Genomic DNA, 20,099 nt, shown 5'->3' with positions numbered 1-20,099 from the left:
CTGGTAACCCGGAGCCAGTTATATTAACCCATTGGGTTCCGCAGGATGAAGTCCAAATTCCCTCAGGTGACACAGGAGGCTGGTCAGAGTCCAAACCCACACCCTCCTCTCTAGACACAGCCTCCCACACCCTCTGCTCTTGTCTGCAGGAACTATTTTCAGTTTGCCAAAGGCATCAGGACAGGTTTTGGACATGATGTTGCATGAGTCAGTGATGTCCTTCTTCCTCTTCTCCTCCTGGCCGACTCCTTCCAATCCTCCCAGACTGAGTGTATCACCACCCCCTTTCCCCTTCTCTAAGCGGAAAAATGAGAGTGATGCCATTTGCCAGACCAGGCATCTCTAGAGCATCTCCGCAGACCCCCGTCACAGCTCTCCTCATCACACTAAAATTCTGGGACGCTGCCTCCTTGTTCACAGCGGCTTTCTTTACAATCCCACAGCCTCTTCCCCTTCTATTTAGCATTTTGCCATCTGGAAGGACCCAGAAAAAGGAGGGAAAAAGGCTCTGATCATGACTAGTGACAGACTCTCGTAGCAGCCTCAGGAATCCCTAGGCTTGTACCAGTACCTCAGAGTTGCCAGTCTGGTTCCCATAGCATTCTTTTAGCAGCTGGTAAAGAGAAAAAATTAGACAATAAAAAAAACATAGTCAATGAACTCAAGGTATCTGTGGATATCCTTAACCAAAACAGCTATTATTTTAAAACACTTTCTAACGCTTTTATAATTCAAATATTAAAGTGTTCTATAGTTACTCTTGCTGTATATTATGCATTATAACATGTGCTTATGTGTTATAATTAAGTTACTGGGGTGGGTCACCCAGCAGGGAGGTGGGTGGTTTGTGGATGTGGACAGAATGTGATTGAGAAGACTCAGATTTCACTTTCTGGTTGGGTAACTGGGCAAATATCTTATTTTTCTGGAGCTTCTTTTTCTTTACGTGTAAAATGGCAGTAATAGGAGAGTCTTCCTGGCATTGTTTGGGAGGCCAAGTGACAGCATGATTGTCACAAGCCCTTTGTCAATTGTAGCATGCTTCAGGGGAAAAAAATGGGGGTATTATTTTCCAGAGTGTTAGAGGACTTTATACGATATACTGCTCACGTTTAACCTGGGAATGCTAATTCAGGGAACTCATCAACAACACGGCAGGAAACTTCGGCAGCAAAATCCTTTCGGAAACCCCGGATAAAGGATCCGGCAGAATGAGGGAGAAATGGCAAATCAAACCTCACAGAGACTCTCCTTGAAAGATTACGGGATGAAAAATTAACTTGGCACTGTTGGGGGTGGGAATGCGGACGGCTGCCCTGGATGCCCGGTCTTCAGCCTCCGGTCACTTTCCTTCCCCAAAGCCATTTTAGTCAAAGGTCATGTGTGAGTCTTGTCAAAGGCCAGCTTCCAATGGAATCATTGTCCCCCGGGACAGCGGCCCCCTGACTACATCTGCATTGGAGAAATCCCAAAAGCAAACGGCCCAGTGCAAACAAGAGCAGCCCGAGGCAGCCGTCCCGGGGCAGAGCTCACAGCAGAGGCCGCGTCCGCAGCGCCCGGGCCGGAGCAGGCGCCCAGACGGCCGCAGCGATGAGCCGCCGCGCCGAGCGGGTACGGTAGGCGCCTCCCTCTCCCCGTCCTCCATTGCTCGGGCTCCCGGGTCCCAGCTGCTGTTCTGTCAGCCGAGAAACCTTGCAAAGGGCCTCCGGATGTGCCGGAAAGCGGTCCCCGTTGGGCTGCGTTCCCGTGCACTCAGCTGCAGCGATTTCCAGGCGCGCGAGATGCAGAGCGGAACTCATTTCGAGCTTTGGTTGCCAGGGAATGTTTGGGTTTGTAAATACGTATCTCGTTTCTGGAAACCCAGCCGGTAGTCCCTGCAGAGAGGGGGCCGTGGACGAGTCTCCGGTCACCGCGGCTGGAACCTGTGCCAAGTGGGAGCTCCCCTGGGCGCAGCGGGTCGCGGGGTTCGGGGAGCTCGGTCCTCCGGGGCCGCGAGAGGGCTCGGCGTTTGGCTGATTACCTGTTGGACCAGGGCTTTGCAGGGAGGATAGGGATTTTTCAAGCCATCTGCTTCAGTAACGTGCTGTGGGATCCTACACTTGACTCCCAAGGCAGCAGACATCTCGCTGACGGAGGGAGCCCGTTCCACATGGCCGGGTCCCCTCGGGGGCTCCACAAAGGGAAGGCGCTGCCCCGCGTGCACAGAGCCGGCGGCGGCACGGCCAGCCCCTCGGCCCTTTGTACTTCACTATTTGAACAAGCTGACTTTCAGATGAATCTGGCTCGTTTTTGGAGAAGAGTTGAGGGAGCCCGGAGTCTCAGCTGAGCAGGGGTGCTTTCTGCTCCGGACTCGGAAATCTCGCAGGGCAGACACGGCAGGTGGGGAGGGTCGGAAGGGGCAGTGGGCAGAGCCGGCGTTCAGGTGCGAGCGGTGGGTCAAAGGCTTTCGATGGCTGTCCTGCCACACACTCTGGTTTCATTTTAACAGGTTCAGCCCCGAACCGAGCCGTTTCTCACTGATAAAGACAATGAAAACAAAAGCCTTTCTAGCGCTCAGCAGGACGCAGAGAGGGAAGCCGGTTCTGGCATTTGTTTATGAATTTTTCACCCAGCCGGGTCTGCCGGGAATAGGACGTTTTCCTCACTTCAGTCAATCGATGTTTGTGTTGAGTTTCTGCACTTCCTCTCTAGCTGAAAATAATGTTTCTCCTTTACCGTCCCACCAAACGTTTTTTTATTTAAATAAATAATTTAATTTTTGGCCGCATTGGGTCTTGGTTGCTGCACTCGAGCTTTCTCTAGTTGCAGAGAGCCAGGGCTACTCTTCGTTGCGGTGCCCGCGATGCGGGCTTCAGCAGTTGCGGTTCGCAGGCTCTAGACCACAGGCTCAATAGTTGCTCTCCGGCATGTGGGATCTTCCCGGACCAGGGCTTGAACCGGTGTCTCCTGCATTGGCAGGCAGATTCTTAACCACTGAGCCACCAGGGAAGTCGGCCCCACCAACCTTCTTGAACGAGTGGGTGACATTCACCATCTCAATGCCCTCACTACCCAGTAACTTGCTCACCCACAGTCAATGGCTTCTGCCCTCCCTTCTGAAGACAAACCTTGGCCAGGGCCACCAGAGACCTCTTGGGAGCTAAACCAGAGAGTGTTGTGTTCAACCTTCCCCAAGTCTTCTCTGTGTCATTTTGAACTGTTGGTCATCCCCCCCATCCCTCTCTTTCTTTCTTTCTTTCTTTCTTTTTTTTTAAACTCCGTCCTGGATTCTTTGATACTATGCTTCCCTGGTTTCCCTCTGACCTTTTGAGTTTCATTTAATGCCTCTAAAGGTCTTCCCTTCATCAGCGTTGGTGTGTCCCTCTGTTCCTTGACTCTCTTCCCCTTCCATCCAGTAGTCTCCTTAGGAAACCTCTTCCACCCCCATGGGTTCACCCACTACAGACAAATCTATAGCCTATCCAGATCTTTCTCCTAAACACCAACCTTTTCTATAGAGCATCTCCACTTCAAGGTGCATCTCCATGGAGCACCTTCAAATCAACATGTTCAAACTGAATTTGTCTTCTCCCTTTCTCTCCCAGGCCTGCTCCTCCTTTTCTATTCTCACTGCTCAAATGGCATCCCTAGTTGTCCAAGCCAGACATGACAGAATCATCCTAGACAGAATCATCACTCCTCTCTTTCATTCATGACACCTAGTCCTATCTGCTCTCCCTGCTTAATGCATTTCATACACATACCTGTGTCTCCAGCTCAGCTTCCACTGTTTTAGTGTAAGTCAGTACCACCCCAAATTTGATTCTGGTCACAACTTTCTGTTAGTCTCATTTTAGGCCAGTACTGCCCATCCCCATGCCCCCTGTCTTGTCACCATACTGTATCAAATGGTCTTTCTAAAATGCAATATGATCATGCAGATCTCTTTTGAAAAGTCTACAGTGGATTCCTATTTTTTTCCTTTTGAGAATAATGTTGATGTACACAGGTTCTCTGGGACTTGCCTTTCTCTACCATTTTATCTCTCATCAGTCACTCCCTCTCCACATATTACGCACATTTTATTTTATTTTATTTTATTTTTTTGAGATTTTTTTTAAACATCTTTATTGGAGTATAATTGCTTTACAATGGTGTGTTAGTTTCTGCTTTATAACAAAGTGAATCAGTTATACATATACATATGTTCCCATATCTCTTCCCTCTTGCATCTCCCTCCCACCCTCCCTATCCCACCCCTCTAGGTGGTCACAAAGCATCGAACTGATCTCCCTGTGCTATGCGGCTGCTTCCCACTAGCTATCTATTTTACATTTGGTAGTGTATATATGTCCATGACACTCTCTCACCCTGTCACATCTCACCCCTCCCCCTCCCCATATCCTCAAGTCCATTCTCTAGTAGGTCTGTGTCTTTATTCCCATCTTATGCACATTTTAATACACACTTTATGCATGTTGTATGCAAATTTAGGCACATTAAACTATTTACTAAACATGACTTTCCTCTTTGTCCTTCTCTTAGGTCTAACTTCTATTTTTCCCTAAGGACTCAGCTGAGAGCCACTTTCTCCTGGAGACTGTTCCTCTTCCTCCAGAATGGGTGGGTGGCTCTCCCCTTTTCTCCCAGGGCTTCCTCTATTCCTTCTCGCAGAGCATTTACCATTCTTTATTGCAAGTATCTATTTACTTGTCTGTCCGCCACTGGTCTGTAGACTCCTCGAGGGCAGGCATCAGCTCTGTTTGTCTGCATCCTTCGAGCCTACAGCCTGGACCCAATGAGGATGCTCAGTAAGTTTGTGTGAATTCTTGTACAATTCTTGTCAATGACTATGATCTCCAGGCACTGAATAAGATGACAGAGATACAATGTATAATACAATATGGTAAAGAATGAAGAATGAAAGTCAACCCTGATTATCAGGAAAAGGCGTAGTCTTCCAATTATTTAACAAAAGAAGGTTTTAGACTTCCTGGGTACTTAAGATAATCCCCCAAGTCTCCAGATCTACCAGCTCCCTCTCCCATCCACATCTCAGTGGGTTTCTCCTCTTGCTGTCCACATCTATCCCAACCTTGACCAAGCCTGGGAAAAGCTGCATGAAAAGCCTTTTGCAATTTTGCTTTGGCTTTGCGAAAGCGAAGGAATCATTTTCAGGATAGTACCTGGCCCGGAAAGAGGTTGAAGACCAAGGTAGGTGGACTTTTAAGAGAGCCTTCTGATAAGCTGATATCAAAGATACAAGCTGGCATCTTTTGACACCAGAAGGAAGGCTCAGAAGGGACCAACAAGTGAGATCTCTAAGAGCTGCTAGAGAGTGATGGAGGCTTTGGAGACTACAGATGAAAAAATTCAGTTTGATTTTCTGAAGAAATTTGTGCATTTGAAACTCTAGACAGAGGTGAATGATGATGAAGAGTTAGATAAACTGCAGATTATTCTTGTTTGGAGCCACAGTCCTTTTGAGACTCAAATGTACATTACTCTTCTCAGAAAAAATGCACAATATACACACATGGCACTTTTCATAAACTTTCAGGAGGTTCATACAAGCCTACTCTTGGACCCCCTTGTGTTGTCATGAACCTCGGGTTAAGAATCTTGAATCAAAGAATTCATTCATTCAACAGATATTTGGGAGAGTAGGTGGTGATTAATAGGAGCCCACATAAGTCCAATAATGCATATTTTCTCTTTTAAAGGATCTCAGTGTAATGTGTGGTATTGAATTTGGAGTCACAGGGCTTGGACTCATGTCCCTGCTTTGGCACTTGCTAGTTGTGTGACTTTCTCTCTGAGTGACAGTTTTATCATCTATTAAAAAGGATAACAGGTGTTGGAAATGGTGACTAAAATAAAGTTTGTGAAAATACCTGGAACATGGTGATACTCACTTAACATTAATCAATTCAAAAACCTTGATTTTAGGAAGGGCCCAGATCTTGTGATATTCTTCTGGATTAGAAGCATGCATGTGGGCCGGATTAATGACTGAATGCATTTACTAAAGAATAGCTGATTGACAGATGGACGTCTTTAGGATGGTATGCTACTGGGGTCCATCTTCATTCCTGTTTTATTCAATATTCTTAACATCCATGAAGGCATAGCACACTGATCACATTTGCTCGGAGAAAAGGCATAAGGATTAGGAGTCCAGAAGTTATCAATAAGTTGTAGCATACTTTGACTTTTTATTTTTAGAAGCAGTGTGCAAAAATAGATATAAAATATATCATGTATGGCTGCCAAAAATCAATTGCAAATTATTGGTTGTGTGCGACAGAGAGAGAGAGAGAGAGAGAGAGAGAGAGGGAGAAAAGACAGAGAGGGAAAGTTAAAGACAGAAGTGGTGGCTTCATATAGTTAAGGTTTAGGGATTTAAACTGACAATAAAATCAACCATGAGATGTTTCTTCTAAAATAACGTTAGGTTTTATTAAAAGAGGTATGGAGTATAGCACACGGAAGGCAATAGACATTCTAATCTATATTATGCGGACCACATTTAGAACAATTGTATCTGGTTCTAGGTGCTACACATTAACACATTTTTTGAGCACATACATATATTATATACACACACACACACACACACACACACACACACACATACATACTATTTGCCAATCACTGTGCTAGATACTTATGACAACAGCGCTGAAAAGAGCAGACCTGCTCTCACAGAGTTCACAATATAGTAAAGGTGTTAGATGAATAAGCAGGTGATTTTAATTAACTGTTTTACTTGTATAATAGGGGAAGCTTAGGTCCCTGCGGAACCACTTAAGAAGGGGTTTTTAATCCAGACTTAATGGAATTGGGGTAGACTTTCTGGAGGCAGTGATGTTTAAATTGAAACCCAAAAGCTGAGTAGGGGTCATCAAGGCGCAGGTGGTATAGGGAAGAGGGTTCCAAGTGCAGGTGACAGTAACTTCCATAGGGCAAAAGTCCTGTGCAAGGAACTGAGAGAAAGGATACACACACAGAGGAGAGGGGATGAGGGAGATGAGACTAGAGTGGTGGTCGGGGCTAGAACTTCATGCTCTGAAGCTGTAATTGATCCTGAGGAGAATAGGGAGCCATTGAAGGTTGTAAGCAAAGCAGTGTCACAATCAGTTTTGTGTTTTGGAAAGGTCAATATGGACAATGGGTTGGAGGGATGGTCAATGAGAGAGAGAGAGAGAGAGAAACGACATAGGAGGAGTTATAGTATAAGCACGAAGGGATGGTGGCTCCAACGAAGATGGTAGCAGGGAGATGACAAGAGAGGAACATTTTAAAAGCTAATTAGGAGATACAAAGCAAATAGTGACAAACTTCAGGGATGCTGTAGGAAGGATGTCTGTAGGACATTTAACCTGCAAAGGAGAAAGTCTAGAGAGCCATATTATCTGTCTTTACATCTTTCACTCTCCATGGGAAGAGAGATTAGTATTGTGCTTTTCTCTCTGAGATGGCAGTGCTGAGCCAAATGGGTGGGAGATACAGGGAGATAAATTTCAGCTCAATACAATGAAGAATTTTCTAACAGAGCTGTTCCAAGGCAATGCATTCTTTGTCACAGAGATATTTAAACAAAGGCTTGCTAAATATTCTTGGGAAATTTGGAGAGGCAGGGATGGGGTGGCCAAGCTGGAGGGCATTGACATTTCCTTCCAACCCCAGGATTCCAAGATTGTGTGTATGAAGTTCAAATATCTTACTTAGGCTGGCATTTAAGGCCCACTGTGACCCAGCCCTTTGTAGGGAAGTCTTATGTCCTGGTTTCCCTGTATATTCCTAGTGTATGCCTGGTGTCTCCTAGTAGCTATTATGAGCACTCAACGTTCACTCTCAAAAGGCCCTAGTTTGAACAATAAATTTTATGATCATCCATCCCTTGACTTAATATTCCTGCCTCATCTCCTGGCATTCTGTTAGAAACCTTACAAACAACTCATACTGAAGTTTTTGTTACTCCCAGAGGAAACCTGGCATTTTGCTGCATGTTTGTTTACTTACGCCATTTCCTATGTCAGGAATACTCCTCCTCTGTGCATTCTGTATACTTCATTGAGAATATACTTTTTCATCAAGGCCTTCTTATAACATCGTAGGTTGCATTAAAGTGCTAAGTACATAATTATTTTTATAAATATTTGATCTCCCCCTATTATCCCCTAGAAGTCCAGGACTAAGATCTGTGAAAAATAGTCACCCAATGGTATGAATGGTACAATGTGTAAGGCAATAACGTTTCAGAAGAAAATTCCCATTTATTAGAAAAAGTCATATATTCATTTTTAAAGTGATTCATGCATTTTGTAGAAAAAATTTAAGGAAAGTACCAGGAAGAAACAAAAAATTGTCTACAATCATAGCACCTATAGATAAGCATGTTAACATGTCAGTGGCTATCCCTTCTATATTCTTTTATGCACATGTAGTCTTAAAATTGGAATCATGCATATCCTTCTGTAACCTGCTTTTCACTAAAACATATCAAGTGTGTTACCCCATGTCATTATATATTTTTCGAAAACGTGGTCTTTGGGGAGTGGTGAATTGTGTTCCATTCTGTGGCTGTCTCATGCTTTGTTTAACTAACTTCTGGTGGACATCAGGTTGTTTCTATCTTTTGATGTTACAAATAATGCTTTGATGACCCTCTGAGACATACAGCCATGTACCCATATATCCATCTGTATGGGACATTTACATTTTCTAAAATTGCAAGATAGTTGACCAAAAACTGATATTGAGTTGCTAAGAAAGCATGAGTTTAAAAAAGGTCTAATTTTACTTTAAAAACTTCACTATTATTCTATGTTATATAAATCTATTATATATGAGATATTACTTGTGTGCGTGTGTGTGTGTCTCCACTTACTAATTCTCTAATTTCATGAAGGTATCTGATTTGAAAATGTATCAACAATCTGTGGGCTAATGCAGAAGTGAGAGATAACAAGTGAATACATTTCTTGAACAATGAATTGAGTTTGAAATCTAAAAACTTCAGTGACTGTATCAGGGTGACAAGTTTTTGTTTCCAAGCTAAATGTAAGGAAAAGTGATGACATGTATGTTGCAGGATAAAGAGAATTCTCTGAAAAGAGAGACACTGCCTAATGTTCTGGTGTCTGGAGGAGATACGTGGCCATGGCCTTAGATCTTTATTCTAAAGTAAATAATTCATCTTCTTAGACACTCAAGGAGCAGGTAGGTCTCCATAGTAGAGTGAAATGTTTCATCTGAGAAGCAGGCCTTGGTTGGGAAACACTGTGAATCAGTTTGGTGACTTTTTAACAAAATAAATGAAAGATCTTGTCATGCGTTGATTTGTGTCTATCCCCCACTCCTTGAAGTCCTAACCCCCAATACCTTTAAATGCGATCTTATTTGGAGATAAGTTCCATATTAGTCAGGGTTCTCCAGAGAAACAGGATCAATAGGATATACACTTGACCCTTGAACAACACAGGTTTGAACTGTATGGGTCCACTTATATGTGGATTGTTTTCAATAAATATGTACTACATTTCTACTCAATCTGAGGCTGGTTGAATCCATAGGTGAGGAACTGTGGGTACAGAAGGCCGACTATAAAGTTATACAAAGGTTTTCGACTGCTCTGAAGGTCAGCACCCAACCCTTGAGTTGTTCAAGGGTCAACTATATACATATATCTATATACAGATATATGTATATGGAGTGAGAGAGAGATTTATAATAGGAATTGGCTCACACGAGTATGGAGGCTGAGAAGACCATTGATGTGTTGTCTGCAAGCTGGAGAACCAGGAAAACTGGTGGTGTAATTCACTTTGAGTCCAAAGAATTGCAGGGTTAGTGGTGTAAGTCCCAGTCTGAGTCCAAAGGTTTGAGAATCAGGAGCACTGATATTGAGGGCAGAAGGAGATGGATGTCCCAACTCAAGCAAAAAGAGAAAATTCACTCTTCCTCCATCTTTTTGTTCGACTCAAGCCCTCAGGGGATTGGATGGTGCTCACCAGCCTTGTTGAGGGTGATTTTTAAAAAAAATTTATTTATTTTATTTACTTTCCTTATTTTTTTGGATGCGTCGGGACTTAGTTGCGGCACACGGGATCTTTGTTGAGGCGTGTGGGATCTTTCGTTACAGTGCACAGTTTCTTCGTTGTGGTGCACAGGCTTCTCTCTAGTGGCGTGCAGGTTTTCTCTCTCTAGTTGTGGCGCGAGAGTGCCAGAGCGCCCCGGCTTGTAGTTTGTGGCAGGTGGGCTGTCTCACTGAGGTGTGTGAGCTCAATAGTTGTGGCGGGCAGGCTTAGTTGCCCCGCGGCCTGTGGAATCTCAGTTCCCCGACCAGGGATGGAACACACATCCTCTGCATTGGAAGGCAGATTGTTAACCACTTGACCACCAGGGAAGTCCCCAGGGTGATCTTCTTTACTCAATCAATTCAAACGCTAGTCACTTCCAGAAACACCCCTCCGACACCCCCAGAAATGTTTTGGCAGCTATAGCGGCATCCCTTAGCCCAAACACATCAACACGTAACAATTAACCATCATAGGGTCTTTACAGAGGTAATCAAAGTAGAGTGAGGTCATCAGGGTGGGCCCTAATCCAATATGACTGGTGTCCTTATAAAAAGGGGAAATTCGACACAGAGACATGGAAGAAGATGATGGGAAGAGACACGGAGAGAAGACGGCCATCTATGAAGCCAAGAAAAGGGGCCTGGAACAGTTCCCTCCCTCACAGCCCTCAGAAGGAACCAACCCTTCTGACACCTTGATTTTGGACATCTAAGCCTCCAGCACTGAGAGACAATACATTTCTGTTATTTAAGCCATCCAGTTTGTGATACTTGCTTATGGCTTAATACAGATTTGAATTAATACAGATTTCATGAGAGCATAATTCCCTTAGCGTGGCTTCAGCTGGTCGCAATACAACATTATTTTGCTCTTTGGTCACCAGAGATTATGGTGTTGTCCCTAGGAATGACAGCTGACGATATATTGCTGTTTCAGTTAGCAAACATTTTCATTACCATGATCTCCTTTGACCCTGATCAAAGCCTAAGAGATGGGCATTCTTACGTCTCTGTAAGAATGCCCATTAGGGATAGGAAACAGAGGCTCAGAGAGACTAAGTGAATTATTCAAAGTTGCAAAGCTTGGAAGAGGTAGACCTGAAACTCAAATATTCGCTTTTGGATACTAAATGCCACACTACTTTAATGAAAACACAATGCTTTTCACCTTCATGGACATGTCAAATATCATCTTCCTTCTTTAAAATTTGAAAGACATGTTTGTGGCACGCTGAGCCAGATTTCTCGTTTTTTTTCTTTCCCCTAAATCCCCTGAGAATGATTTTATAATCCTACTTGTTGGAAGATCTCTGATGGCTGAAGGCACCTACTCCATCCACGTCCTCATTATCAAATATTTATCCGGAATTTAGGCACCCATGTTTATGTGCACAGAATATTTCTTCTCCACACAGAAGCTTTGTTTACTGACAAAATGGGCTTTCTCAGGACACAGTTTGATTACTGACAAATCCAACTGCAAAACTTTGGATGTGTTGGATATAATTGAGTTTTTCCATCATTAATTCTGCTCAGATATTAATTCAACATAGTGACATGAGGGCCGCCAAGCAATTTCGAGGAAGCTGCTTGACTTTAATCAGCAGGAACAAATGCAAGATTATTGCACTTTTTCCTTGGGTGACCTAAGCTTGTTCTTGGCACCCGTGAACACAGAGCACTGGTTGTCTCATAGTGTTTCAGTGGCTTCTACCCAGGGGACTTATTAGTTTTGAACCTTAGGGATAATTCCATAAGAATGTAATTCTTTCCCTCCCTGAAAGAACAAAATGTTGCTTGTGTTGGGCTATTCTTGTTATGTGATAAAACCAGTGGTTCCCAAATTGTGGAATCACAGAGGTCTGTAGGTAGGGTCATCAGATTTAGGGAAAAACAGGCAAGGGAACCAAAATAGACAACAACAATAAAACCTCCAGGATGCCCCAGTTTAATTTCAATTGCAAATAAACAAGAAATACTTTTTTAGTACAATTATGTCCCCGATATTGAAAATACTAAAAAAGTATTGTCTCTGGCAACCCTATCTATAAGGTTATATTGGGGGTAGAGTGTTGATAATTTGTCAATATTTTAAAAGTTATGAAAGTTTTACATTTACACAAGTAAGACTTCAGAGGTTCCTGAAAATGTTAAATTTCCTTGATTTTGGTTGGGATTTTTTTGACCCAACTTGAAAGCACCGTCATCTCATGCTGAAACCATAATTTTATTACCATTTTTGATGACTTGTATTCCAGGGATCATGCAAAGCACATGCATTATCTCATGTAATCCTCAAAATCAGAGGTCGGAGTACTGTAGCCTGTAGGCCAGATCCGGTCACTGCCTATTTTGTAAATAAAGTTTTGTTGAAACACAGCCACCTCGTTTGTTTCTGTATAGCTTGTGGCTGCTTTCATGCTCCAACAGCAAGTTGTGTAGATGTGATAGGAGATTGTTGTATGGCCCACAAGACCTAAAATACTTCTTATTTGGCCCCTTGAAAGAAAAGTTTGCCTACACTTGCTCAAAACCACCCTTTGAAGGAGTTACCTATATTCCCATTTTTAGAATGAAAACATGAAGGCCCACAGGGTTTAAAAAACTGGGTACGTTCTCGCAGCTCTTAGAGTTCAAACTAAGGTCTGTTGAATTCCCAAACTTCTGACTACAGCTGACCCTAAGGCTGATGGTCAATTACATTTCTCCTAAATGGGTTTAATAATGGAGAAACTGATTTCTGATTTCTGATTGAATACTGTCCATCTCAAAGATAAGGCAGAAGGAATGGGGTCGTGGTTAGGCATCCAGGCGCTGGAGCCACACTGCTTAAGCCCCAGCTCTACCACTTACTTTCTCTGTATCTCAGTTTCCACCCTTGTGAATTACAGATGATGATAATTCCTGTATGTGTGATTGTTACTGGGGTTAAATGAGACGATGTCTAAAAAAACGGGAAGAGCATTTGCCTAGTGGTCCACTAGGCATTTATTATTTTTATTTCAAATGACTATTTCAAAGCAAGGGTAAAATAAAGAGTTTGGAAAAGTTGGGAACATCTGCCGTGGTTGGTTGACAGAACAGCTCAGGCAGGAAGCTCAGAGAGCACAGTGGCCCCTGCTTGTCAGATCACCGCAAGGAAAGATGCTTGTCTGGCTTCTTTATACAGGCATATCTCATTTTATTTGCTTCACTGTGCTTCGCAGATACTGTCCTCCGTTTTTCTTTACAGACAAAATGTTTGTAGCAACCCTGCGTGAAACAAGTCAATGGGCACCACTTCTCCAGCAGCATTGGCTCACTTTGTGTCTCTGTCACATTTTGGTAATTCTTGCAGTAGTTCAGACTTTTTCATTATTATTATATTTGTTATGTGATCTGTGATCAGTGATCTTTGATGCGACTGTTGCCAAAAGATTGCGACTTGCTGATGGCTCAGACAACAGCATTTATTAGCAATAATGTATTTTTAAATTATGTACACTGATTTTTAGACACAATGCTATTGCACACTTAATAGACTACAAGATAGTGTAAACATCATTTTTATATGCACTGGGAAACTAAAACATTTGCGTGACTTGCTTTATTGCGGTATTTGATTTATTGCAGTGGTCTGGAACCAAACCCGTAATATCTCTGAGGTGAGCTTGTAAGAGATGTCTTTGTTCTGAGAGTGTCTTTTAGTCCTTGGTTGGCCGTGTTTGCCTTGGGAAGCCGTGCTGTGAGATGTTACAGGATGTTCATCCAGTACTCACTGGACCTTAAACCCCTTATTACTATTACCTCTGATATTTATAGCCCTAATATCCACCCCCAGTGGCTCCAAATTGACTAAAAATATAGCCAGGCTGCCAGAGAATGACCTTCTTAAATAGCACAAGACAGGCAATTGTCCTCAGAAACACCTCAATCTATAATTTAATCCTTAGGCAAAAACTAGAAAAAAAAATCAGTTTTTACCAGTATTCCTCACCCTCCAAAGCATATTTTGTGTATGGAGTCACTATGAATAAAATCTGTATGTAGAACCTGTTAAATATATTAGAATAGCCTTGATCTTTTGATGAGATTAGGAGATAAAAGTTGTTCCCTGAGAGTGATGGAATTGGAAGACTTGAAAAGACTGGAAAAATTTGCGATATTGTGTATAAACCATTCAAGGGCTAAGTCAATATGTAGTAATTAAAAACATGGCCAAGACTCCTGGAGACTTTGCGTTGCAAAAGTGAAGTGGCATGAGCATGCATAGCCATTATCAGCAGGGTTTTGCAATTTCCTAGAGTGCCTGGGGTGCATGGAAACGGGAGCAAAGAAAGTAGCATTATTTTTCTAGGGTTGGCTTAGCCATCCTCTAGGATCTAGAAAATTCTTGAGAGCTCTGGCCTTGGAGGTGGAGGGAGAAGGCTCCAGCAACCCTGCTGCCATTTTACAGAGAACAAAGCTGCAGGACAGTTGCCTCATCCCTTTTCTCCTCTGTCTCAATCCTCCACACTCTGGTTACATTTCCCTTCCTCTCTCTTCACAATCTTCTTCCTTTGTTAATTCATTGAACCAACATTAATTGAATGTCTCTGTGTGCCAGGCACTGTGCCAGACTCTGGGGATAAATGAGAAGAGGCAAAGACTTGGTTTCTAATCTCGTGGAGTTTACAGTCTAGTGGGAGAGGCACACATGCCAGAAGTTGTTACCGAGTCTAAGCTCATACCGCTCGCCACACAACAGGCTGATAATTGAGAGACGAGTTGCTGGGGCAAGGAAGAATGACTTTATTCAGAAAGCCAGCAAACCAAGAAGATGGTGAGCTCGTGCCCCAAACAACCATCTTACCTGAGTTAGAATTCAGGTTCCTTTTATACTAAAAGGGGAGGGACTAAAGTCAAACACTTCCTGGTTCCCATCAGCCTCCAGAGGGGATGTGTTCATTTCTTCCTGCCTGCAATCGTGCACAGGTGGGCCCGGTCAGGATGTTTCCTGTGAGTTAAACAAAGGTATTTTAGCTTAATGCTCATTACCTGGGAAGCAGGGTTCCCAGCGACGGGCCATTATGTATAATTAAAGCTTATAGGCAACATCCCTTTAGTGATTAACTTGTAATAGAATACGAAGGTTCTTCCCTATTACAGAGTAAGTATTGCAAGGCATAAAGATTGGGGAGGAAGAGAATAATGACATGTGTGTGTGTGTGAGGGGTGTGGCTGGGGTCAGGAAGGCCTCTCTCTGAGCTGAGAACTGAAGGCTCGGTGAGAGCAGAAAAGTCTGATGAGTCGTCTCCAGACTCAACCAGCTAGTGAGCGGCAGCCCTGAAGTTTGAACCTAGGTTTGCCTGACTTTGAGAATTCTCCACTCTTCACTAAATCTTAACCCAGAAAGAATTATACTTGCTCCCAAAATGCTTACATTTAGCTGCGTTGTCCTCCCATGAAGCAACTTGAACAACAGTAAGGAGAGAGATCATTCATCCTTCACCCAATCTGATCATTTACCATGGGTTAGCCACGATGTGTATGCGAGTGCAAAGCACAGCTGTGACCAACGCCAAGGAATGTTGAGGAAAGCATTGTTAGCCCGGACTTGGGGCGATGCGGCCAGAGTCCGAATGCTCTTCAAATGCATCACAATGCCCTCTTTGCTCCAAAGGATCCTGGCCCTCATTAAAATGCAAGGCATGTGCATCCCACTTGTTTATTCCTTTCATTCCTAGACAAACACAAGTCTAATAAAGAGGCAAACAAGTGTGTCCAGGTCATAAGTCCACTTGGGAAGATGGGTATTTTGGGGAGGGTAGGCTAATGCTAGCAGGTTGCCATTGCACTGTGAACTCTGAATGTCATTTGGCACTCTGGGGTTCAAGGGTAATATTGCCTGCAGTGCTAATTACACACTGCAACTCACTGCCAAGGGAGGTTGAGGACGTCTGAATGTTAGAATTGGCAGCCATATTTCTTGGGTATTTAGAGTTCTGTCTGTTTGGGGAATGTGGCTGGTCCAGATGGAGAAAGTTCAACACTTTCTATGCCAGATGTTGTGGAACTTTCAGGAGATGATGGAGAGGCAATTCCTGTCCTCAAGGAACTCTCAGTTTAGTAGGAAGAAATTCTGACAAAACAAACTCAACCCAGGAGGCAAGGTGTGGTGACAAAATCAGGAATTGGAACCATTCAGTCTGGGTTTTCTCCATCATTACCATGTAGTCTTGAGGAAATTATTTAATCTTTCTGAGTCTTGGTTTCTTCACTCATAAAATGGGATTTTATAACTACTTCATGCCATTGTATAACTACCTTAATAGACGGTGACTATTAATCACTGTTGCTGTATTTATTACTGTTAGTATCAGAATATGGCAAATTCTGTTCTAACATTGAGTGACTTTGGGCAAACTATTCAAATCTTCGTCTGTAAAATAGGATAATTCTAATGGCCTTATGTGTGTAGTTCAAGAGCTAACTGCATTCTCTCATCACTCTTACCATCCTTTTTTATTCTCTTTATTCATAGCTCTTATCACTCGTTGACATATTTGTATATTTTATGTCTTTTTCCATCCAAAAAAATGTAAGCTCCAGCAAGAATCTGGGTTCTTCTGTTAACTGCTGGTGTTGTTTGTGCCTAAATACAATGCCTGGAACATAATATGCTCTCAATAAAATATTTACTGTGTAAATGGATGAGCAAGTGAATGAATGCTAACTCCTAGGTTAAATATTTAGCAAGTCGTAGGCTCCCAGCAGACGGGAGCTGTCCTTGTGCTTAGTGTCGTTACTAGGGGTAGAATATGGTGCGTGCCAGGCCAGGACCCAATATAGAAAGATTGCTCCCGGCTCCGTCAGGTGGTGATCTTTGTTCTTAACACTGGCATCTTATCAACTGTGTTGTAGCTGGGAGAAACAACTGGGTCACTGTCAATAGTAAGGTCACATGAGATTAACTGTAAAAATAAGAGTTTCAGAATTTTTATCAATTCTCAAGAAGAAGGGGAAACAGCTGCAGAAAGGGAGGAAAGTCTGGGAAAAGGAGAAAATAGCATCTTTAGCAAAATGTTTTGTCACATGGGACCATAGGCTATAAGTCTCTGACTGAGACTTACCCAGCTCCAAACCTAGAAGGCATGTAAAAGCAGCTGCTTCAGTCAGATGACACAAAAATAGTACACTGGTAAATGGCCCCAACCTGTAGTTGGTGCCAAAGTGAGAATCTGTCCTTGACAAATTCTGTTCTGTTTCTGAATTGTTAAAGGCACTAGGAAAAGAAACTCTCAACTGCCCTTCAAGTGTGAGATTAGAGGAATTTCTTTTAAAAAAAATAAAACAAAATATAACATAGTGGACTATATAGCAAGAAATACTTAGAAGCTGGATTCTGGTTAGGCAGACCTGAGTTTGAATGAACTTGTGTGAACTTGGGCAAATTACTCAAACTTCTGTGAGCCTCTGTCAAAAAGAGAAACCAATATGTACTTTGCACGACTGAGAGAATTCAGTGAGTTCATTCCTGTACAATGTCCGGCAATTCTAGGGGCTCAATAGATGGTAGCTGTTATTATTAACAATGAACATTACGTGGATGATTTTGCTTAATTCTGCAGTAACCCTATGAGAAGGTACGGGGATTCTTCCCATTTTACATATGAGGAGGTGGAGGTCTAGGGAGGTTTTCTAACTTAGTCAAAGCCACACAGCTAGCGAGCTAGAGTCATGACTCTAACCAAGCCTGAGAGCCCAGGATTTTCGTAATTAGCAAGTTGTATAACATCTCTCATAAGAGTAACAGAAGCTTAGAGGGACAACGGAAGGTCCAGGACTTATGCATTCTCTTGCATAATACTCTAGTGGCAAGCTGGGGTTATCGGATTTCAACTTTTCAGTGGCTCCCTGTTTACAAAGGATTGTAAGAGACCTATAAGGCTGCTAGAGGCGCTATAAGGTCAGCTTGTCTTATGCCTGTCTTCTAGATCCATCCAGAAGTAGATTGCTTCATCTCTTAAGTCCATCAAATGATTTTGTGAAAGGTGTTCCTCCTTTTCTTAGCCCACTCCTGACAATGTTCCCTTTAATTAGCATAAATTACATTGCGCATGCCATAGGTATTATATATCTGTCTATACCTATCTATATCTATATGTATATTTCCTTCAGGAAATGAAATAGTAAGAACAAGGTGTGTATAGGATCCTTACCTTTCCTTTGGATTTACTCAGGAAAAATAAAACCAAGTTCTGGTTATTTAATTTAATTGAGTAGCTCTTGGCTGGTCATTATAGAGAGAGAGAGAACTCAGCTCCCTAAGAGAGTTTTAAGAAGAGAGAAAAATAATAGATGCCTAGAGTTGGAAAGGACCATAAATGTTGTATAGCCCATCTTCCTTTGAATTTAGATACTTTATAAGACCAGCCTTTTCTTGAATAATAACCATGAGTTCATCTTTTATAAGAGAACTCTGGCAGCACGGCTGGCTAGAAAGTTCGTTTTATTATGAGATGAAACATGCTTCTCTGTACCTTCTAGTTTTGCTCAAGGAAGTGCAATGCCCTTCAAATATCTGAGGAAGACAACCACACCCACCTTCTCCCATCATCCATGCAAGGCACCCGGGAGGCATGGTCGCAGGTTCCTCAACCATGGGCCATGAGGGGAGCCCATTAGATATCCATCTCTAAATATTAGTCAGAGTGAGCCTTCTGAAACAGAAATCGGATCATGTCACTGCCTGACTCAGATCTCTCCAGTAGCTTCTCAGCACACCCAAAATGAAACATAGAGGCTCACTGTGACCTGGGTGGTCCTACATAGACCAGCACCTGACCCAGTCTCTGATGTCCTCTGAAATTGCTGCCCCATCTTTCACTCCACTCCAGCCACACGGGCCTTCCTGAGCACACTGAGCTGTCCCTACCTCAGAGCCTTCCCACCTGCTATTTCTCCCAAGAGACACCTGGTTCTTCCCTCACTCCATCCAGATTTTTGTTCAGAGGTCATCTCTCCAGAGAGACCTTTGTTACCACCCAATTGAAAATAACTCCTCCCATTACTCTCTGTTCCCTGCTCTGCTTTGTCTTCCTGATCATTTATTAATTACCTGACATTATTATATTTCTCTCCCACTAGCATGTGAGATCCATGAGGCAGAAGTTTCGTTTTGTTCACTTTGCATTTCCAGTGCTAGATACATTCAAAGTGCTCCATAAAAGTTTGTTGAATAAATAAACAAATAGATGAATGAATTAATAAATGGATTGGGTAATAGGGACTGCTCGTCATCTTGGTCATGCCTCTGTCAGTGCTGTCTGCTTTTGTAGTGACCTAAAACAAGTGGTCACTTAAATGAGACACCCAGAAATGAAAACAGTCCGGACAGAGTCCACGCGGTGCCAGGCTCAGCTGAACTTTTCTCTCCTGGATCTGAGCGGTAGTTGTCTATTAGAGGAGCCTAAGGTAAAATGAGGTCATTTAGAGTTGTGGTCAAGCATAGGCTCCTATAGAACTTGCAGGTAACACAAATTCCCAGCTTTCTTTTACAAGGATTGTTTTCAGTTCTGGTCTCTCATAGTGTGAAGTTTTATAACTGAATTTTGTATTCTATTTCAAGAATCTTACCCCAGACAGATTGATCTGGCTCTCTCTCTATTTTTTCTAAAATCTTTTGACTTCAACCTGTCAAGATAGTTTTGAATTTCGATTCAGTCCATGGTACGTAGTACGTGGCAGCTAGCTGTTGCTGGAATATTGTGTTCAAGAACATACCCTGGATCCATGATTCAGGAATCAAGAAGCTACCACCTCTGTCACCCCCGCAGATGTCTCCTAGGGCATAGGAAGCTGGAGAATGGACACTGAAATAATGTTTCAGAAAACCTTCCACTTCCACAGTCTTATTTGCACAGACAAACAGCTGAAAGAGGCTGGAAGAGAGATCCTGTCTTAATTCTGCTGTCCAAATCACATGTACATAAAGACAATCTCAGCAGCAAAACTGGCAGAGTCTATAAACTGTATCTATAACTCATCCTACAAAAAGCCTGCAAGACAGGAGGGG

General features: G+C 42.8%; 1 protein-coding gene across 9 annotated transcripts in view; it reads left to right on the top strand.

Moving 5' to 3' along the window:
- Positions 1–375: 375 nt before the first annotated feature.
- Positions 376–20,099, top strand: part of ENPP2 (ectonucleotide pyrophosphatase/phosphodiesterase 2) — a 105,646-nt gene continuing 85,922 nt past the window's right edge. For 3 of the 9 annotated variants that reach the window (XM_082433153.1, XM_082433159.1, XM_082433158.1), the window contains exon 1: positions 378–1,616. In XM_082433153.1, coding sequence (XP_082289279.1) covers positions 1,380–1,616 — 237 coding nt within the window. In that variant the 5' untranslated portion in view covers positions 378–1,379. The other 6 variants (XM_082433157.1, XM_082433152.1, XM_082433162.1 and 3 more) reach the window with 4 other exon arrangements.

This window comes from Balaenoptera physalus (assembly GCF_965194825.1).
Source record: "Balaenoptera physalus genome assembly, chromosome: 17".
Lineage (NCBI taxonomy): Eukaryota > Metazoa > Chordata > Mammalia > Artiodactyla > Balaenopteridae > Balaenoptera > Balaenoptera physalus.
This window is presented reverse-complemented; position numbering and strand designations above follow the sequence as displayed.